Source organism: Ranitomeya imitator, chromosome 1 (genome assembly GCF_032444005.1).
Source record: "Ranitomeya imitator isolate aRanImi1 chromosome 1, aRanImi1.pri, whole genome shotgun sequence".
In the NCBI taxonomy this organism is placed as follows: Eukaryota; Metazoa; Chordata; class Amphibia; order Anura; family Dendrobatidae; genus Ranitomeya; species Ranitomeya imitator.
Window position 1 is genome coordinate 981568502 of NC_091282.1, and position 18008 is coordinate 981586509.

General features: G+C 40.9%; 1 protein-coding gene across 2 annotated transcripts in view; it reads right to left on the bottom strand.

Moving 5' to 3' along the window:
* ANXA5 (annexin A5) overlaps window positions 1-18008 on the bottom strand; it is a 66203-nt gene that overhangs the window by 11249 nt on the left and 36946 nt on the right. For both annotated transcript variants that reach the window (XM_069743882.1, XM_069743883.1), the window contains 5 exons: window positions 9904-9994; window positions 9606-9685; window positions 6189-6245; window positions 5991-6084; window positions 1244-1339 (listed from right to left, as the gene is read on the bottom strand). In XM_069743882.1, coding sequence (XP_069599983.1) covers window positions 1244-1339; window positions 5991-6084; window positions 6189-6245; window positions 9606-9685; window positions 9904-9994 — 418 coding nt within the window. The remainder of the gene's footprint in view (window positions 1-1243; window positions 1340-5990; window positions 6085-6188; window positions 6246-9605; window positions 9686-9903; window positions 9995-18008) is intronic.

An 18008-nucleotide genomic window follows, 5' to 3' on the forward strand; every position in this document is an offset into this window, starting at 1 on the left:
TGGCGCGATCGACGATCACATCGATCGCGCCAATCAGACTGGGAACACGGGGCTGCAGAGCGCGCAGGTAGGCAGGACACAGCAGCGGCGGTAACACCGTCGCTGTGTCCTGCGATTGGCGCGATCGATGTGATCGTCGATCGCGCCAATCAGAGTTGAATGCTCCGGAGCCATGGCAGGAGATCCGGAGCCATGGCCCGGGGCTGCAGAGTGCGCAGATAGGGGCAGGGCACAGAGCGGTAACACCGCCGCTGTGCCCTGCGATTGGCGCGATCGATCTATCGCGACCGCGCCAATCCCGGCGGGGTTTGGGCCCATGCCTGGCATTGCCAGGCACTGGCCTAGGATCGAGTACATCTGTACTCGATCCTAGGCTGGGACCTCACTGTTTCAGCCAAATTGATTGGCTGAAACAATGAGAAAGGCTGCGATTGGCTGCTCAGAATTGAGCAGCCAATCACAGCGATCGGGAGGCCGGGGGGGCGGCGACAGGCCCTAGGATGCCGACACCATCTTCCTGCAGGTAAGATGGCGTCGGAATTTTAATGCGATCACTGCGACTTAAGTCGCAGTGTCGCATTAAAGGGCATGACGTACTATTGCGTCCTTGGGAAGTAGGGCCCACCCCACATGGACGCAATAGTACGTCAGATGGCAGAAAGGGGTTAAACAGAAATAAACACTTGAAATAGATCACTGTGTAATTACTATAATATAGGAGATTCACTTTTTGTAGTGAAGAACGGAAATAAACTTTTTGATAATATTCTAGTTTTGGGAGAAGCACTTGTATCCGCATATACGATACAATGGACTTATGTCCACATGTCAGCACTATGGACCACAGATCGGGCTACTTAACCTGAACTTCTTAAAATAAAATAACATTTTATTTATTTCTATCAAGTACACCATGGGAAAAAAAAAGGTAGACCTATATTTTATATTTTCCAGAAAGAAGAAAAACCATTTGCTAAGTTAATTTAACATTGGGACTTAGAGTATTCCCCTCTCAAACATCCTAAGCTACGCCAATGTTCTGCACATGGGGTAGGGGACATACCTCAACAGGAGAGCTATACTACATTTTTAATTAGAGACATTTGCAAATATTAGTATTATTACACCTACAACATATTGGGATAGGATCTTGGAGATGAAAATACCCCTTTAATGGCTTTACCTGTAGCTGCTGTATCATGTTAAGACAGCGGAAAGAGAAATTTAGAGACTAGATCCTTACCTATGGCAAGAAGAAGGTTTTCTAGGTTACCGCATGTCTCCCGGCAAATGCTCTCTTCAATCTGGTACCCAGAGATGGTCATGTACTTATCAAATGCTGAAACAGAAGAAAAAAAACAAAAAAAGAAGTTAAATATTCTGATGTGACAATTCTGTAGTCACAACATGTAACACTGCTAACCAAATGTTAAGGATTACACTTCACTGGAAAAATGTAAAAAAAAAAAAAAAAGACACTTCAATATCTCTCTATCCATCGATCATTGTGATTTGATCACGATGAGGAGTTTTGAAAATAAACCGCATCAGTGCTTCATCTTTACGTGTGATCATATCTTTGAACCACCGTATACCTCATTTTAATAGCATCGCACCTCAGTCGTGGTCCGGAAGTAAAGGATTAGCTTATCAGAATAAAAAGTAATATACCGTATATACTCAAGTATAAGACGAGAATTTCAGCCCATTTTTTTTAGGCTGAAATTGCCCCACTCGGCTTACACTCGGGTCATACCTAGGGGGGGTCGGGTGGGGAGGGGTAGCGGGGGCTGTGTAATCATATTCACCTGCTCCTGGTGCAGTCCCTGGTTCGCCAGCAGCTTCTTCCTGTAGTGAGCAGTCACATGGTACTGCTCATTACAGTAATGAATATGACCCCACTCCATTCCCATAGGGGTGGAGCCACATATTCATTACTGTAATGAGCGGTACCATGTGACCGCTCACTACAGGAAGAAGCTGCCGGTTCCGGGGAACCAGGGATGTGCAGGGACCAAGCGAGTATAACGCAGTGCGCGATATTCACATGCTCCCAATTCCACCGCCGCGTCTTCCCCGTCCTCTGCACTGATGCTCAGGTCAGAGGGCGCGGTGACGCGATTAGTGTGCACGCCGCCCTCTGCCTGAACAGTCAGTACAGAGGAAGACGCAGCGGCGGAATGGGGAGCAAGTGAGTATAGCAAGTGCCGGGGGCCTGAGCGACAATAGGTGAGGATTTTCTCTCTTTTTTTATTGCAGCAACGGCAAATGTCTTATTGGGCCATAATCAGCATTTGTGCAGCATTATATGGGGCATATTTTAAATATGGAGCATCTTATGGGGCCCATCAAACTTTAAGGAGCATTATATGGGGCTCCTGATTCAATATGGATATTCAAAAACACAACCTACTGATGTCTCAATTAATTTTACTTTTATTGGTATCTGTGTATTTTTGACATTTACCAGTAGCTGCTGCATTTTTCACCCTAGGCTTATACTTGAGTCATTAAGTTTTCCCAGTTTTTTGTGGCAAAATTAGAGGTCTCTGCTTATACTCGAGTATATGGTACTTTAAAAAGATTTTTAATAAAGTTTCAAAACTAACTAAAGTGAATTAACCAAGTCACTATGGGACCCAGAGGATCCTCAGTCCTTTATATCGTTAGTCACTGTGCTTTTTGGACACTAGCACAGTTACCCATCATTATTATGCCAGAACACTACAGCTGTATTAATACCAAGGTGGGAAAGGAGATTTTTTTTTTTTTTTTTTTTTTTTTTTTATATATAACACAGTTGTGTGTGAAATCAACCTACGTACGGGTATAAGAACTATATTATCGCATACTCTTAATAAATTCACCAAATGTTGCTGTCGTTCATATCAAACCTTAGGCAATAAGTTGATATGTTCGTACCCCTATTAGCAGAATGCATAAGTTGCATAAGAAGTGGCTTACAACCGCAATCAAGACTCCATGCCTCTATGTAGACCCTGGATAAAGGCTGCAACCTACACCTTCATAGGTCACTGTGGTAAAAGTTATTTAAATTATTTTGTACTGCAACTTTTTTAGGGCGTAAAAATTTCCATGTCAAAATTTCATACACAAGTTATACCGGCATAAATTTACCAATCATCATAAATTAGAATATGTCATGAAAAAATAAAAAAAACCTCAAAGTCATTGGGATATGTAAAAGCATTCCAGAGTTATTACTACCTAAAGTAACACCTCAGATTTAAAAGAAATGTGGCCTGTCCAGGAAGGTGAAAACTTGCTTTGAAGGGAAGGGGGTTAACAAGTAACTGAATTAAGATATATTTTTATCATTTAAGAAAAAACTAAAATAAAACCAAAAAGACTCAGCCTCCCTGTGTAAAACTAGCATTTTTTTTATATACGTAGCCCAAACTTTTTTCTAACCACATGGAACAACTTGTTATACGGAAAACTAACGCCAGAGATATTTTAATCTTTTCCATCTGTGAAGCCACTAAGAATTTCCTAATACTGGAAACTTTTCCTGCTACGTTGGCTTGTCTCTGAGAGTTCTGTGTTCATTTCTGGCATTAAATACCAAGTCAAGGCTGAAATCCTGCACATTATACACAACCTCAGGGTTATAAGAGTTCAGTACAGAGTCTCCAGTTATGTGGGAGGGGTTGGTTCTAGGCAAATAAATCTGCAGCATAATAAATCAAGATTTCAGCCAAAAGGTTCTCAATTGGTGCTTGCCATACCCAATGTTTTTCACATGCCAACATGCATGTTCACAATAGTTGCCTAGAAGCCTTTGAACTCTCCACAAATGAACACTTAAAAGGAAGTGTTCCCAACTCCAGTCCTCAAGAGCCACCAACAGATCTTGCTGTCAGGATTGGCTCTTGAAGACTGGAGTTTGGAAACACTGCTTTAAATCAAGTGCAAGTTCACTTAAAGCTGGATATTTTACAAGTAAAATTAAATCTTTACATATACTTGAGAAGACAAGCTGGACCATACCAATTTTTAGTGGTAGACCTGATCATTTAATATCTCAGGGCCTCTCAGAAAATAAAAGGCCAGACTGATTTGGCTAAGATATTAAAACAAAGTTGAAAAAATAAATTGAGTTACGGTAACTTGTAACAATCCGAGAGCTCCCCACATTCTGTTGCTCTTTAGTTTTGCATCAAGTCACTCCACTGCAAAAATACTCCCATTTGTCTCTCCTGGAGTGTAGTGTAGTGTGTGAAATCTCTACATGTAGACCAACTGGTCACCTCTTCAGAGAGTGTTTTCACTGCTCCAAATCACATCTTGGCAGCATCTGCGTGATTGATTTCTAGATCAGCTGCCGAGAAGTCATTGGCAGTCTGGGAAGGGGAGGGGTGAAAGAGCACACCCCTCCAAAGACCGTAAAATATCTGTTTTTCGTGCAACTGGGCCTCTTCAGAGTGTGCTCCAAATGCAACTAAAGTGAACTTCTCTGCAATGGAGTGACAGCGCAAAATGGAAAAATAGCGGCAGAAGCAGGGAAGCTCATAGATTTTTTTTTAAAGGATTTGCCGTACTTTTTTGAGGATGGGACAGGTCCATTATAGTTCAGCAACTGCTCATTTCTATTGTAGGGAACCTTTCAAAGAATTTCACTAGACCAAATTTAGCACAAGATAGGGCAGGGTGAAACACTTACAATTATACATACTGCACCTACTTCCAGTACTTTGTTGTATTAAAAAGGTTTTACTCATACACCAGTTAGGCTCAAGTGCACTGGTGGCGTATTGGTGCACCTAGTCTTCTGTTTCCCATTTCCTTACTGATAGCGGAGACAGACTCTAAAGCATGATGTTACCTCTCCACTGTAATTGAAGAAGTGGAGGGCGGCATTGATGAGAAGTGAAGAGGCGCCAAGGACACAGATATACAAAGCAGTAAACTATGTGATCGGCCTCTTATTACTTCTCACTCCGTGAAGCTCTTCACTTCTTGAGTGAAACTAGAGAGAAAAGGTGACTTACAGCACAGCCTCTGTCTACTGTAAATCAACAACTGAAGAAAAGCATAAAGGAGCTACAGACTGCAAGTGCAGAAATACACTCACCAGTACAGTGGATTATACCTTGCACGTTAAGAAAAAACACATTTTGGCATAAAGTGTCGGAGGGTGATGAAGGTATCCTTGCAGAAGAAGTTTCATCCTGCACAACATTTGTTTGGGTAAAATCTTACTGACTGGTTCCGTTATAAAGAAGGCAATCAAAATTTAAGTACATTTATACATGATAACACTTCAAGAGTCAGTGGGGCAGTAATACAACACTCTGCACCGCACATACTGTGTAAACCAAATCACTTGCTTAACTTTTCATTAAGTGGACTGCATAAGATAAACATCTTTAAAAAAAAAAGTATTGAGATGCAAACTTTGTCAAACCCCTACTGAAAGCATATCAACGAAATATTATGAATCACGTGATACTTATACAATTATGTAGAGGAACTTGAGCCTTCTATGGACCATATATTGTGTAATATACATACATACAGTGTTAAGGCATTAGCTATAAACTTGTTATTTAATAAAAACCTCAGTAGTTTACCTTTCTAGCTCCAATATCAGATCGTAAAAAAATTATGTATTGTGCTTCCGACATACGCACTGCAGTGTAGATTACACACATTTTATAAAGAATAATATCAGTTCAGATTCGGGGCCCGCAGCTCTGCTGTTCTAAGCATGGAGAAACCCAACACTGCACAAAATATTACATTTTTCTTACTCAAGACACTGTCCCATCAGCAAGATGGTGTAGTCAATGAACGCGTACATTTTCAGATAGGGTCGGTTTAAGTATTCAATGTGCCTCTGAGGAAAGCCAAGTAGAATTCACAATGAAAGCACAAGGCTGCTGCATCTCAGCAGGAGAGTGATTATAACATGTGTATAAATACATCACACAGACACACAAGGAAAAACAGCACAAATGTCAATTTACTTTTCCTTAGGTGGGCAATGCTGCGTGTTCCCAGTATGGTGATGAACTTTTCTTCATCTGTACCCCATTTAAGTTCACCAGCTTGAAATAAATCCTGGCAGAAAAATGAAATTTATTAGATAGAATCTCGAACAAATATCTTCAGGGGACGAATGCAACATTTATTTTCGTTCGCTCTTCAATAGAGAACTCACTGACCTGAGCGTCCTTCTCAACGAGAGCATCATTCACCTTGGAGTCAGGGTCCCTGTTTGCCTGAAGAGATACAGAACATTTATCTATGCTGATATGTAAGGATATACATAATGATCCCACTACAAAAAGTTACAAACACACTACAAAGAAAAATTCATGAAAGTAAAAATCAAAGAATTTGAATAAAACATTACACCTCTAAAAGAAGCAGCCGTGAGACAATCTGAAAGCATGAATAGATGAAACTCCGATTCCATAAAAGCATTTCTTAGGTTTCTCCTCACTTGTAGTTCCGCACAGTAAGCCTGGACCGGATTTGTGTTCTGTAGCCAATTACAGAACAGCGGCCTCCAAGATAATGATCTTGCAGAGCATGGACCTCTTGTGGGCGTCCTGTAAGATAATGGCCGTGATCTAAAGACCTACAGTACCGGTATATGGAATCTGCACGTCTCATCTCTCCATGCATTATACTTCAGGAAGGAGGTTCAGGGCCACAGATTCTATAGCTGGTATATTTTAATAATGTATGCTGTGTTCTGTTGCTTATTTGCAGAGGTGGGATTCAACTTGTTCTCATCGGTTCGGGGAAACTTGTTTTCAAATTGCAGCTGGCTCGTCAAACCGGCAAGATGCAGTGCTCCATTACTGAAGACGGGGGCCCACCAGTTTTAACTGAATGTGCGTCTGTATCATCGACGTGCAGGAACAGAGCAGTCCCGGCAGTTAAGTTAATTTTTATTTATATATTTTAAGAGCGAGCGTCAGAAGAGCAAGCAATATGGGGACATAGGGGTCCAAATTAAAGCATATAAAAGCCTTGATTGGGGGGAGGAGGGCGGGGGGCGGACAATGACTGTAAGGGACAGAATGAGTAACATATTAAAGCATATAAAAGCCTTGATTGGGGGGGGGGGACGGACAATGACTGTAAGGGACAGAATGAGGAACATACATCGTATATTATTGATTTATGGTGGCAACTGGGAAACAATTACTGTAGGGGCAAGTCAGGAGACATTATTACAGCTATAATATTTTACTTTTGAGAATATGATTTGCCATAGGGGACCAAAGGGAGTTCCTGTTACTGTGGAGGGCAGCACGGTCACTTTTATTCATCTGACGTAGTGTAGTGGTTGTGGAAAACGTGGGGAATGTCCACTAGAAGTGATCAGATATTAATAACTGTCTTATTTTCTGTAGAGACAAGTCCTGGCTGGAAGAAGTGATAGCGGTCTGCACTGGATAAAGAAAAGTGTAGATGAAGGACTTCACCTAGAGAAGTCACTGTATTACATGTATACTTCCACACATACATATATCTCTTGTGCGTGCTTCTCTCTAAATTCTTAGCTGCCACATGCCAAATATGCATAAGATGCACAGCACTGCCAAACCACATATTACTACCACATAGTGACCCAATAAAATCACATACAAGGGAAAAACACTGCGATCATAACACATACTACCACCATATAGTGACCGACTAATACCTTTCTGATAATTAATAAAAACCACAATACTAATATTACCACTGGTGATCTCATACATAGTATATTATAGAATACAGGAAATACAATGATCACCGATGACATTATATACAGTGCTGGTGAGTCTCATGGTGATATCACCGAGGTCAGCACAGTTCAGGGGCCCACTCTTGCTGCAGCTAGTCATTCTCCCTGCTCTTCAGCATTAGTGGTCGCCTCAGGCCACCGCTCGCGCTGAAAAGCAAGTGTTACAGATGGATTATGGCATGGGACACTTTGGATTCTTTCAACTTCATGGCATGGGACACTTTGGATTCTTTCAACTTCAAGCAGGTGAGAATAAATAAAATTATATATATATATATATATATATATATATATATATATATATATATATATATATATATATATATATATATATATATATATTTATTTTTTTTTTTTTTTTTTTTTTTTTTTTACACAGGGGACAATGGCTTCAGGGGAGTAAGTGTTAAGGAGAGTATGTGTTATTTTATTCTTCATTTTACACTCGATAGAAAGTGGGGGCTGAATACAACTCAACATTGTTCCATCCCCTGCTCGTGCTGAACTCTGGGGACAATGATGAGCGCTGCCTCCAGCACTCTGTAACAGCGCAAATAGTACCGCCGAATCTCCGACACATGTCACACTGATGACATCCATGTGAACGAGTGTGGAACGTTTTAGATGGGAACAAAAACTTGTCTAATCCCAAAAGATTAGACCCACCACTATCTGCATAAAAGGAATCTCCTGAATGCTTCACATCTAAGAGCTACATTCCCACAATGAATATTTCCTGTTGCAGATTTTCTGTACCCATCAGCTAAATTAGGTTACTTATCTTTATTTTTTATTTTCCCCCCCATGCTCGTTTTTATATCAGTTTTCTTTTTGCAGACACACACATCTTATAGTCTGTGCATTTTACACAACAGAAATGCACAAACAGTATATGCATTTTTTTTTACATGCAGATTTTCCGCATCTAATGCAATTCTATTCAGTTTACAAAGATAATAGACATGTTGTGGATTCCAAAACAAAATCACTGGGTTAGTTTATAAAGAGGGAGAAAAAAAAACAAAAAAAAAAAAAAAAAAAAAAAAAACAGTGGGGCATGAAAGCCACTTTGGTGGAGCTGCGGCTCCGGCGTACTTTGTCTGCCCTGTTGAGGGCAGAGCAAAGTACTGCAGTGCGCAGGCGCCGGGCCTCTCTGATTTTTTCCTGCGCACTGCAGTACTTTGCTCTGCCCTCAACTAAGCAGACAAAGTACACCTGCGCCGAAGCCATAGCGTGAAGACAAGAAGAGGACGTCATCATAACAAGATGGGAGGCCCCGGACCAGACCGCCCCTGGGTGAGTATAATCTAACCTCTTTCTCATCTTTCAGGATACATCAGGGGGCTCATCTACAGCATTACAGAATGCTGTAGATAAGCCCCTGATGCCGGTGGGCTTATCTCACCTTCGATTTTGGGAGTAACAGGTTCCCTTTAATAAAGCCATTATCAGATGCAGGCAAAATGGATGTAGAGGGGAGTTACAGAAACATCACTCGTGGAAGTGAAGAGTTTCACATGCATTTATCTCGCATCTCAAAGACATTACTGGCATGTCAAATTCCCCCAAGATGGGCAGAAACTTGACAACCTCGTAATCCTGGATTAGAAGATAATCTAATTAAAGTCTTAAAGTCTAAAATTTAGGAAGCAACATATGACATTTAACATGACAAATTTTAAATTACTGTCATAAAGAAGAAAAGTTGTGTTGATGGAAGACTTTCCTATGTCAGAGCAGAAGTTTGACTTTTTTTTTGCATAAAAACAGGAAAATGAAGCTCTATAATAAAATCATGAAGAAAAAAAATATACCGGTAAGACTTGAAAAGACTAACCTGGACAAGGACAACCAGCATTCTCTGAAAGTAACCAGATGTATCTCCAGTGATGCTGTCCTCCAGTTCACGCTCATACTCTACGGCAATAACAAAAAAAAAAAAAACATTAATATATTTTCCTTTAATCGCTTTATGTAACAGCTATTCACTATATTACATGAATTAGATACACTTTCCTGGCATAGGACAGCATATTCAAATAAAGCTACCTCAAAATGGATATTCACATGTGACTGAGGCGTGTGTGCGCGCGTGTATATATATCTCTCACTGTGCAAGAGCAGTTAGTCAGTACCTTCTCTATAAACTTTTTTGATATGACTGATTTCAACTGGAGTTCTTGAAGCAAGAATTTCAATGAGCACGTTCTCATCAGTGCCAGCACCCTGGAAAACATGGAACATAATATAACTAATAATAATAAACATTCAAACTTGTCCAAAATAAAAAAAAAAAAAGTTCTATAAAATTAAAATTGCAGATCTATCATATGCATATATGTGACTAAGTGTTCCAATAGAAACACTAAAGATAAGGGATACATAACCAGATTTCAGTGCAAGGTTTCGAGGCTACTCAGGTCTCAGACTAAAGGTACCGTCACACATAACGATATCGTTGCTTTTTGTGACGCAGCTATCGTTAACGAAATCGTTATGTGTGACAGCGACCCCTGCTGGGAGATCGTTGGTCGCTGGGGAAAGTCCAGCACTTTATTTCGTCACTGGATCTCCTGCTAACATCGCTGAATCGGCGTGTGTGACGCCGATTCAGCGATGTCTTCACTGGTAACCAGGGTAAACATCGGGTTACTAAGCGCAGGGGCGCGCTTAGTAACCCGATGTTTACCCTGGTTACCGTTGTAAATGTAAAAAAAAAAAAAAAAAAAAAAAAAAAAAAACTACATACTTACATTCACGGTGTCTGGTCATGTCCCTCGCCTTCAGCTTCCCGCACTGACTGGTGAGTGTCGGCCGGCCGTAAAGCACGCTGTGTAGCGGTGACGTCACCGCTCTGCTTTACAGCTGGCGCTCAGTCAGTGCGGGAAGCTGAAGGCGAGGGACATGACCAGACACCGGGAATGTAAGTATGTAGTTTTTTTTTTTTTACATTTACAACGGTAACCAGGGTAAACATCGGGTTACTAAGCGCGCCCCTGTGCTTAGTAACCCGATATTTACCCTGGTTACCCGGGGACCTCGGGATCGTTGGTCGCTGGAGAGCTGTCTGTGTGACAGCTCTCCAGCGACGCTGCAGCGATCGACATCGTTGTCGGTATCGCTGCAGCGTCGCTGAGTGTGACTGTACCTATAGTATATAAAGCAAACAGATGACCGACACTCACTTATACGGGCGCTCGTTCCATAGCCAGGGAACTCTCCTGGGTAGAACTCCAATATCCACACAAAGGAACAGCGCTCCACCGGGTGTAATAGTCCAAAAGAAATCTTTATTCAGCCATATAGCATCAGCAACGTTTCGACCATATATATGCTGGTCTTTTTCAAGCTGTGTGGATATTGGGTACCTATAGTATAGTTACTAAGTCATACAAAGTCCTGAGTGGTCTCAGAATCTTGCCATTTGTTATCTTTCCAGTTAGCCATATAAAAAAAAAAAAAAAAAACCACTGAGGAATCTCAAATTTTAATATAGGTCTATCTACAGGTTAACAGCACAAAGAGAATAGTAATTTATTTTTTAAAAAGTATGACATTGAAGCAGTGGTGTACATAGAAATGTCTATTTAGATGCCATGGTCACTGTTCACTATGGCCATAGTTGCCAATTTGACTGTATTTTCTTTTTTACGGACACATTGGAAACTCATAAATCATTGTGATTATAACCGATACATATCCAAATACCAAAATTCTGATATGAAGAAATCAGCTGCATTCACTGAAAAATGTAAAATGATGATTATGTAATAATCTATACAAATCTATCTATCTATCCATCCATCTATCCAGGGATTGGACAAAATAATGGAAACACCACCCAAAGTTAGTTTGATATGGTGTAGGTCCACCTTTTGCGGCGATTACAGCCTCAATTCTCTGAGGTATGGATTCATACAAGGTGTGAATTGTTTCCAAAGGAATTTTAGCCCTTTCTGCAGTTAACACCCTCCAGTTCTTTGAGCGACGATGGCGGAGGAAATCGACGTCTAACTTGACTCTCTAATATCAACCATAAATGCTCAATTATGTTAAGGTCTGGGGATTGTGGGGGCCAGATGAGATGCTCAACTTCATTAGAATGTACGATTCTAGCTGTATGACTTTGTGCATCATCATCTGGGAAGATGGCGTTCCCCTCCGGGAACAGTGCTTTAGCCATTGGATGCACTTGGTCGCTCAAAATGCCTAAATAATCTCGGCTGTTAATTCTTCCATGAAGGGATATCATTGGCCCGGCAGATCTCCATGAAATAGCACCCCAGATCACCACAGAACCTCCGCCATGTTTTAGGCTATGTGCACACGTTCAGGATTTCTTGCAGAAAATTTCAGGTTTTTCTCAGGAAATTTCTGCAAGAAATCTACAAGAAATCTGCATGTGTTTTTTGTAGATTTTTTACGGACATTTCCCAATGCATTATATAGTGGGAAATCTGCAAAAAATCTGCAAAATTAATGAACATGCTACGTTTTTTTACCACGATGCGTTTCTTCCCGCGGGGAAAAAACGCATCATGTGTACAAAAATTGCGGAATTCTTTCTAAATGATGGGATGCATAATGTATGCTGTTTTTTTTGCGGTTTTATAGCGAAAAAAAAAAAACGCAAAAAAAAAAAATCAGCAACGTGTGCACACAGCCTTACGGGTGGGAGAAGGCAGTCTGGATAGAATGCTTCTTTCGGCTGTCTCCAAGGCTACACTGGGCTGGAAATAGGGAAAACAATGATTCGTCTGAGAATATCACATGTTTCCACTGCTCGAGGGACCAATACTGGAGGTTTCTACACCACTCTAAACGCTTGGAAACATTTGTCATCGAGAGTAGCGGTTTTCTAATTGCAGCTCATCGGTGGAGTCCAGATTTGTGCAGCTCCCGACGATGGGTTCTGTAGGTGTTCATTGAGCTCAGCAGTGATTTTTGGAGCCGTGGTCTTGCGATCCTCTCTCACAATTCACTTTAGAGTCAGACAGTCTCTCTCAGTCAACTTCTACTTTCAGCCAGACCTGTGCTTTGCTGCGGACACTTTTCCTTCTCTTTCAAAACGCAGTCATTACTTTGGAGACAGTACCTCTTGACACGCCAAGCATTCGAGCACTTTCTGTTACACTAGCGCCTGCCATACGAGCACCAACAATTTGGCCTCTTTGAAAATCTGAGAGGTCTGCCATTGGTATCAGGTTCTCATCAATGTTCTTATAATTCAGCAAAACAAACAGTTAATTTACATACACATCACAAATAATCAACTACAAAACATTACCATCCGTCACGGTTTGCATGTTTCTCACATGTTCAAAGATGATGGCAAAAGGTTAGGCGTTTCCATTATTTTGTCCAACCAGTGTAAAAAAAAAATATATATATATATATATATATATATATATATATATATATATATATATATATATATATATATATATATATATATATATATATATATATATATATATATATATATATATATATTTAATAATAATTTTATTTATATAGCGCCAACATATTCCGCAGCGCTTTACAAATTATAGAGGGGACTTGTACAGACAATAGACATTACAGCATAACAGAAATACAGTTCAAAACAGATACCAGGAGGAGTGAGGGCCCTGCTCGCAAGCTTACAAACTATGGGGAAAAGGGGAGACACGAGAGGTGGATGGTAACAATTGCTTTAGTTATTCGGACCAGCTATAGTGTAAGGCTCAGGTGTTCATGTAAAGCTGCATGAACCAGTTACCTGCCTAAGTATGTAGCAGTACAGACACAGAGGGCTAATACTGATAAAGTGTATGAGAACATGATGCGAGGAACCTTTTTTTTTTTTTTTTTTTTTATTATAAATAGGCCACACAGGGATCGTTAGGTTAATGCATTGAGGCGGTAGGCCAGTCTGAACAAATGAGTTTTTAGGGCACACTTATATATATATAATTTTTTTATTTTTATTTTTTTTTAATACAGAGTGCAAAAATGAACCCAATTTTTTATTTTACAGTCCTGAGATTTCTAGACAGATGGCAACCCTGACCATGGTATCTTAGGGGTCAAACTGCGGCAGTCAGATCTACTGGTAATGGAGCAGACTCCACATGTGATACTTACACACAAAATGAATGGAGTCCCTTCCCACCCTACTAATGAACTGCTGCGTACCATATGCCACAAATTTACTCGTCACTTTAATGACTAGTCATTATGTACAGTGGGTACAGAAAGTATTAATACCCCTTTAAAATTCTCACTGTCATTGCAGCCATTTGGTAAATTAAAAAAAGTTTCTCATTAATGTACACTCCGCACCCCATCTTGACTGAAAAACAGAGATGTAGTTAATTTATGCAAATTTATTAAAAAAGAAAAACTGAAATATCATATGGCCATAAGTATTCAGACCCTTTACTCAGTATTTTGAGCTAGAACAGCCATGAGTCTTCTTGGGAATTATGCAACACGTTTTTCATACCTGGATTTGTGGATCCTCTGCCATTTATTCTTGCAGATCCTCTCCAGTTCCATCAGGTTGGATGGTGAACGTTGGTGGACAGCCATTTTCTGGTCTCTCCAGAGATGCTCAAATTAGGTTTAGGTCAGGGCTCTGGCTGGACCAGTCAAAAATGGTCACAGAGTTGTTCTGAAGCCATTCCTTTGTTATTTTAGCTGTGTGCTTGGTGGTAATTGTCTTGTTGGAAGATGAACCTTCAGCTAAGTCTGAGGTCCAGAGTACTCTGGAAGAGGTTTTCATCCAGGATCTCTCTGTACTTAGCTGCATTCATGTTTCCTTCAATGAACCATTTTTCCTGTCCCTGCAGCTTAAAAACATCCCCATAGAATGATGTGGCCACCACGTTTCACTGTTGGGATTGTATTAGGCAGGTGATGAGCAGTGCCTGGTTTTCGCCATACATACCGCTTAGAATTATCACCAAAAAGGTCCATCTTCGTCTCATCAAACCATAAAATCTTATTTCTCAGAGTCTATGAGTCCTTCATGTTTTTAATAGCAAACTATGCAGGCTTTCGTATGTCTTGCACTGAGAAGAGGCTTCCGTCGGGCCACTCTGCCATAAAGGCCTTACTGGTGGAGGGCCGCAGTGATAGATGACTTAGTGGAACTTTCTCCCATCTACCTGCTACATCTCCGGAGCTCAGCCACAGTGATCTTGGGGTTCTTCTTTACCTCTCACCAAGGCTCTTCTCCCACGATTGCTCAGTTTGGCTGGACGGCCAGGTCTAGGAAGACTTCTGGTGGTCCCAAACTTCTTCCATTTAAGGATTATGGAGGCCACTGTGCAGTTTGGACTCTTGAGTACTGCAGAAACTGTTGTAACCTTGGCCAGATCTGTGCCTTGCCCCAATTATGTCTGAGCTCCTTGGCCAGTTCCTTTGACCTCATGATTCTCATTTGGTCTGACATGCACTGTGAGGTCTTATATAGACAGGTGTGTGCCTTTCCAAATCAAATGCTATCACTTTAATTAAACATAGCTGGATTCCAATGAAGGAGTAGAACATCTCAAGGAGGATCACAAGGAAATAGACCGCATGTGACTTAAACAGGAGTGTCTGAGCAAAGGGTCTGAATACTTATGATCATGTGATATTTTAGTTTTTCTTTATTAAATTTGCAAACATTTCTACATCTGTTTTTTTTTCAGTGAAGATGGGGTGCAGAATGTATATTAATGAGAAAAAAAAGAGAACTTTTTTTTGAATGTACCAAATGGCTGCAATAAAACAAAGTGAAAAATTTAAATGGGTCGGAATACTTTCCATACCCACTGTTTACACACAATATACGTCAAGAAGTTTCTTACAAAGAAAGTCTTCATTCAAAGAGGAAATCAGAGTTTAGGGAGTCAAACAAGTATCATACAATAATTGAGCTAATCTTCATGGATTGATCATATTTTAAAAAGGCACATAGTACAAAACTGCACAAGAAAAAGGGATTATTCCACCCAAAATCTTAATATACACCAGGACTGGTCACAACAAGTAATTCATTATTGGATTTAGAATTGTTTTATAACTCTGAAAAGGTACATTATTAGGATTCTTTGCTTGTATTTGTGGCAGAAGTGAATACAGTCGTGAAAGGTTGTTCAACCTATAGACCTAAATTTTAAACAAAAAAAAAAGCACCATAAACTGACTGAATTTGTCATGTGTTGCAGTTTTTAGTGCATGTTCAGTTTTTCAACTGATCCGTTTCATAATGCACGGAAACCTCAGACAAAAGGAGCAGTCAGTCAAGCAGAAAGAAGCAGTGTCGGGCATAGTGCTGGAGTGACAGGCTTCAGATCTACCACAGTTCTTTAGCCTTATTTGCATATCAATTTAAAAGACGTTTTCTCAATAACAGCATGGACATGTAAGGGTATGTGCACACGATGCGGATTTTGCTGCGGATCCGCAGCTGCGGGTCTGCAGCAGTTTCCCATGAGTTTACACTTCAATGTAAACCTATGGGAAACCAAAGACTGTGCACATGCTGCGGAAAACGCGCGGAAACGCAGCGGTTTACATTCCGCAGCATGTCACTTCTTTCTGCGGATTCCACAGCTGCTCCTATGGAAAACCGCAGTTGTAAAACCGCAGTGTAAACCGCGGTAAATCTGCAGTGTTTTTGCCCTGCAGATTTATCAAATCTGCTGCGGAAAAATCCAGTGGACCAGAATACGTGTGCACATACCCAGATGTATTGTTCAACCTTTTCTTTGAAAGAGCTGCATCCACATATAAATAGTTTGGTGAAATCCTGCTGACAGATTCTTTAGTACAGGTAGAATAGATTCAAATCTGTAGTTGTCTTCAGGTGTTTAGTCTTGGAAACTTATAATCACAGATTATAATCTGTGCTGCAAGATTTTAAAATGGTCTGCAGTAAAGGTACCTTCACACATAACGATATTGTTAACGATATCGTTGCTATTTGTGACGTAGCAACGATATCTACTATATAAAAGGTGTGTGTGTGTGTGTGGGTGTGGGTGTGGGTGTGGGTGTGGGTGTGGGTGTGGGTGTGGGTGTGGGTGTGGGTGTGGGTGTGGGTGTGGGTGTGGGTGTGGGTGTGGGTGTGGGTGTGTGTGTGTGTGTGTGTGTGTGTGTGTGTGTGTGTCCGGGATTGGCATCTGCACCGTCGCAGCTACAGCCACAAAATTTTGCACAGTCACACGTCTGGACCCCGAGAGCGTCATAGGCTATGTTGTGAGGTGAAATTTTAACCCCGCGCTTTCCAATTCACCAAACAATTTTGCCCCATCTACATAATGGGAAAAAATGAAAGGAAAAGTGTAGGAGGCAAATTGACAGCTGCCAGATGTGAACAAGGGGGACTTAAAGAATGAGAGCGATGGCGCCAAAGAGTATATACCGTACAGTTGCTAAGGTGGGGCCTCGACATAGGATACTCACCACACACGGGGATATGAACACACACAAAATGCGCCACACACTACCACGTGCTTGAACACATTACCCTCAGCACACATTTCACCAAAAATACACCAACCTCGCCACATAAAAGTCAAAACACAAAAGTCGCCACTCAAAACTCGCCACTCGCAGAACTCGCCACATGCAAAAACTAGGCTCTTGCAAAACTCGCCACAAGTGCAAAATTCTCCTCATGAAAAACTCGCCACACGCAAAACTTGCACACGCGGAAAAATAGCCAAATGCACAAAAGTTGCAACACATGCAAAAGTTGCCTCACACAAAACTTGCACATACTCAAAAGGCACCACACAATACTCGCAACGCGCAAAACTCGCCATGCGCAAAACTTGCTACACTAACCTGTCACATGCAACTCGACACACAAAAAGTTGCTACACGCATGTTGCTACACAAAACTCATCTCACAAAAGTCGCTACATGCATGTCGCCACACACAACTCAACACACAACTTGACAAACGAAACTCGCCCTAAAACACACACAAGTCTGGTATTATCCTTCAAAAACAAAAATCTGATTAATAAGCAGACAAACTACAACAATTGCACCATATAGGAAATACGGCAGCTGTCAGTCACATGACCTGTCTATTATGTGTATGTGTGAGCTAATATATACTGCCAGGGGGAGGGCTTCCTGTTGGCTGGGGATTTATCAGGCTGCCAATTTAGCTTACAAATACTGAGGTAAAAATACTGAGCAAATAACGTGTGAACGAGGTCTAATACAGGAGGAGATGACACACAGGTATATACTA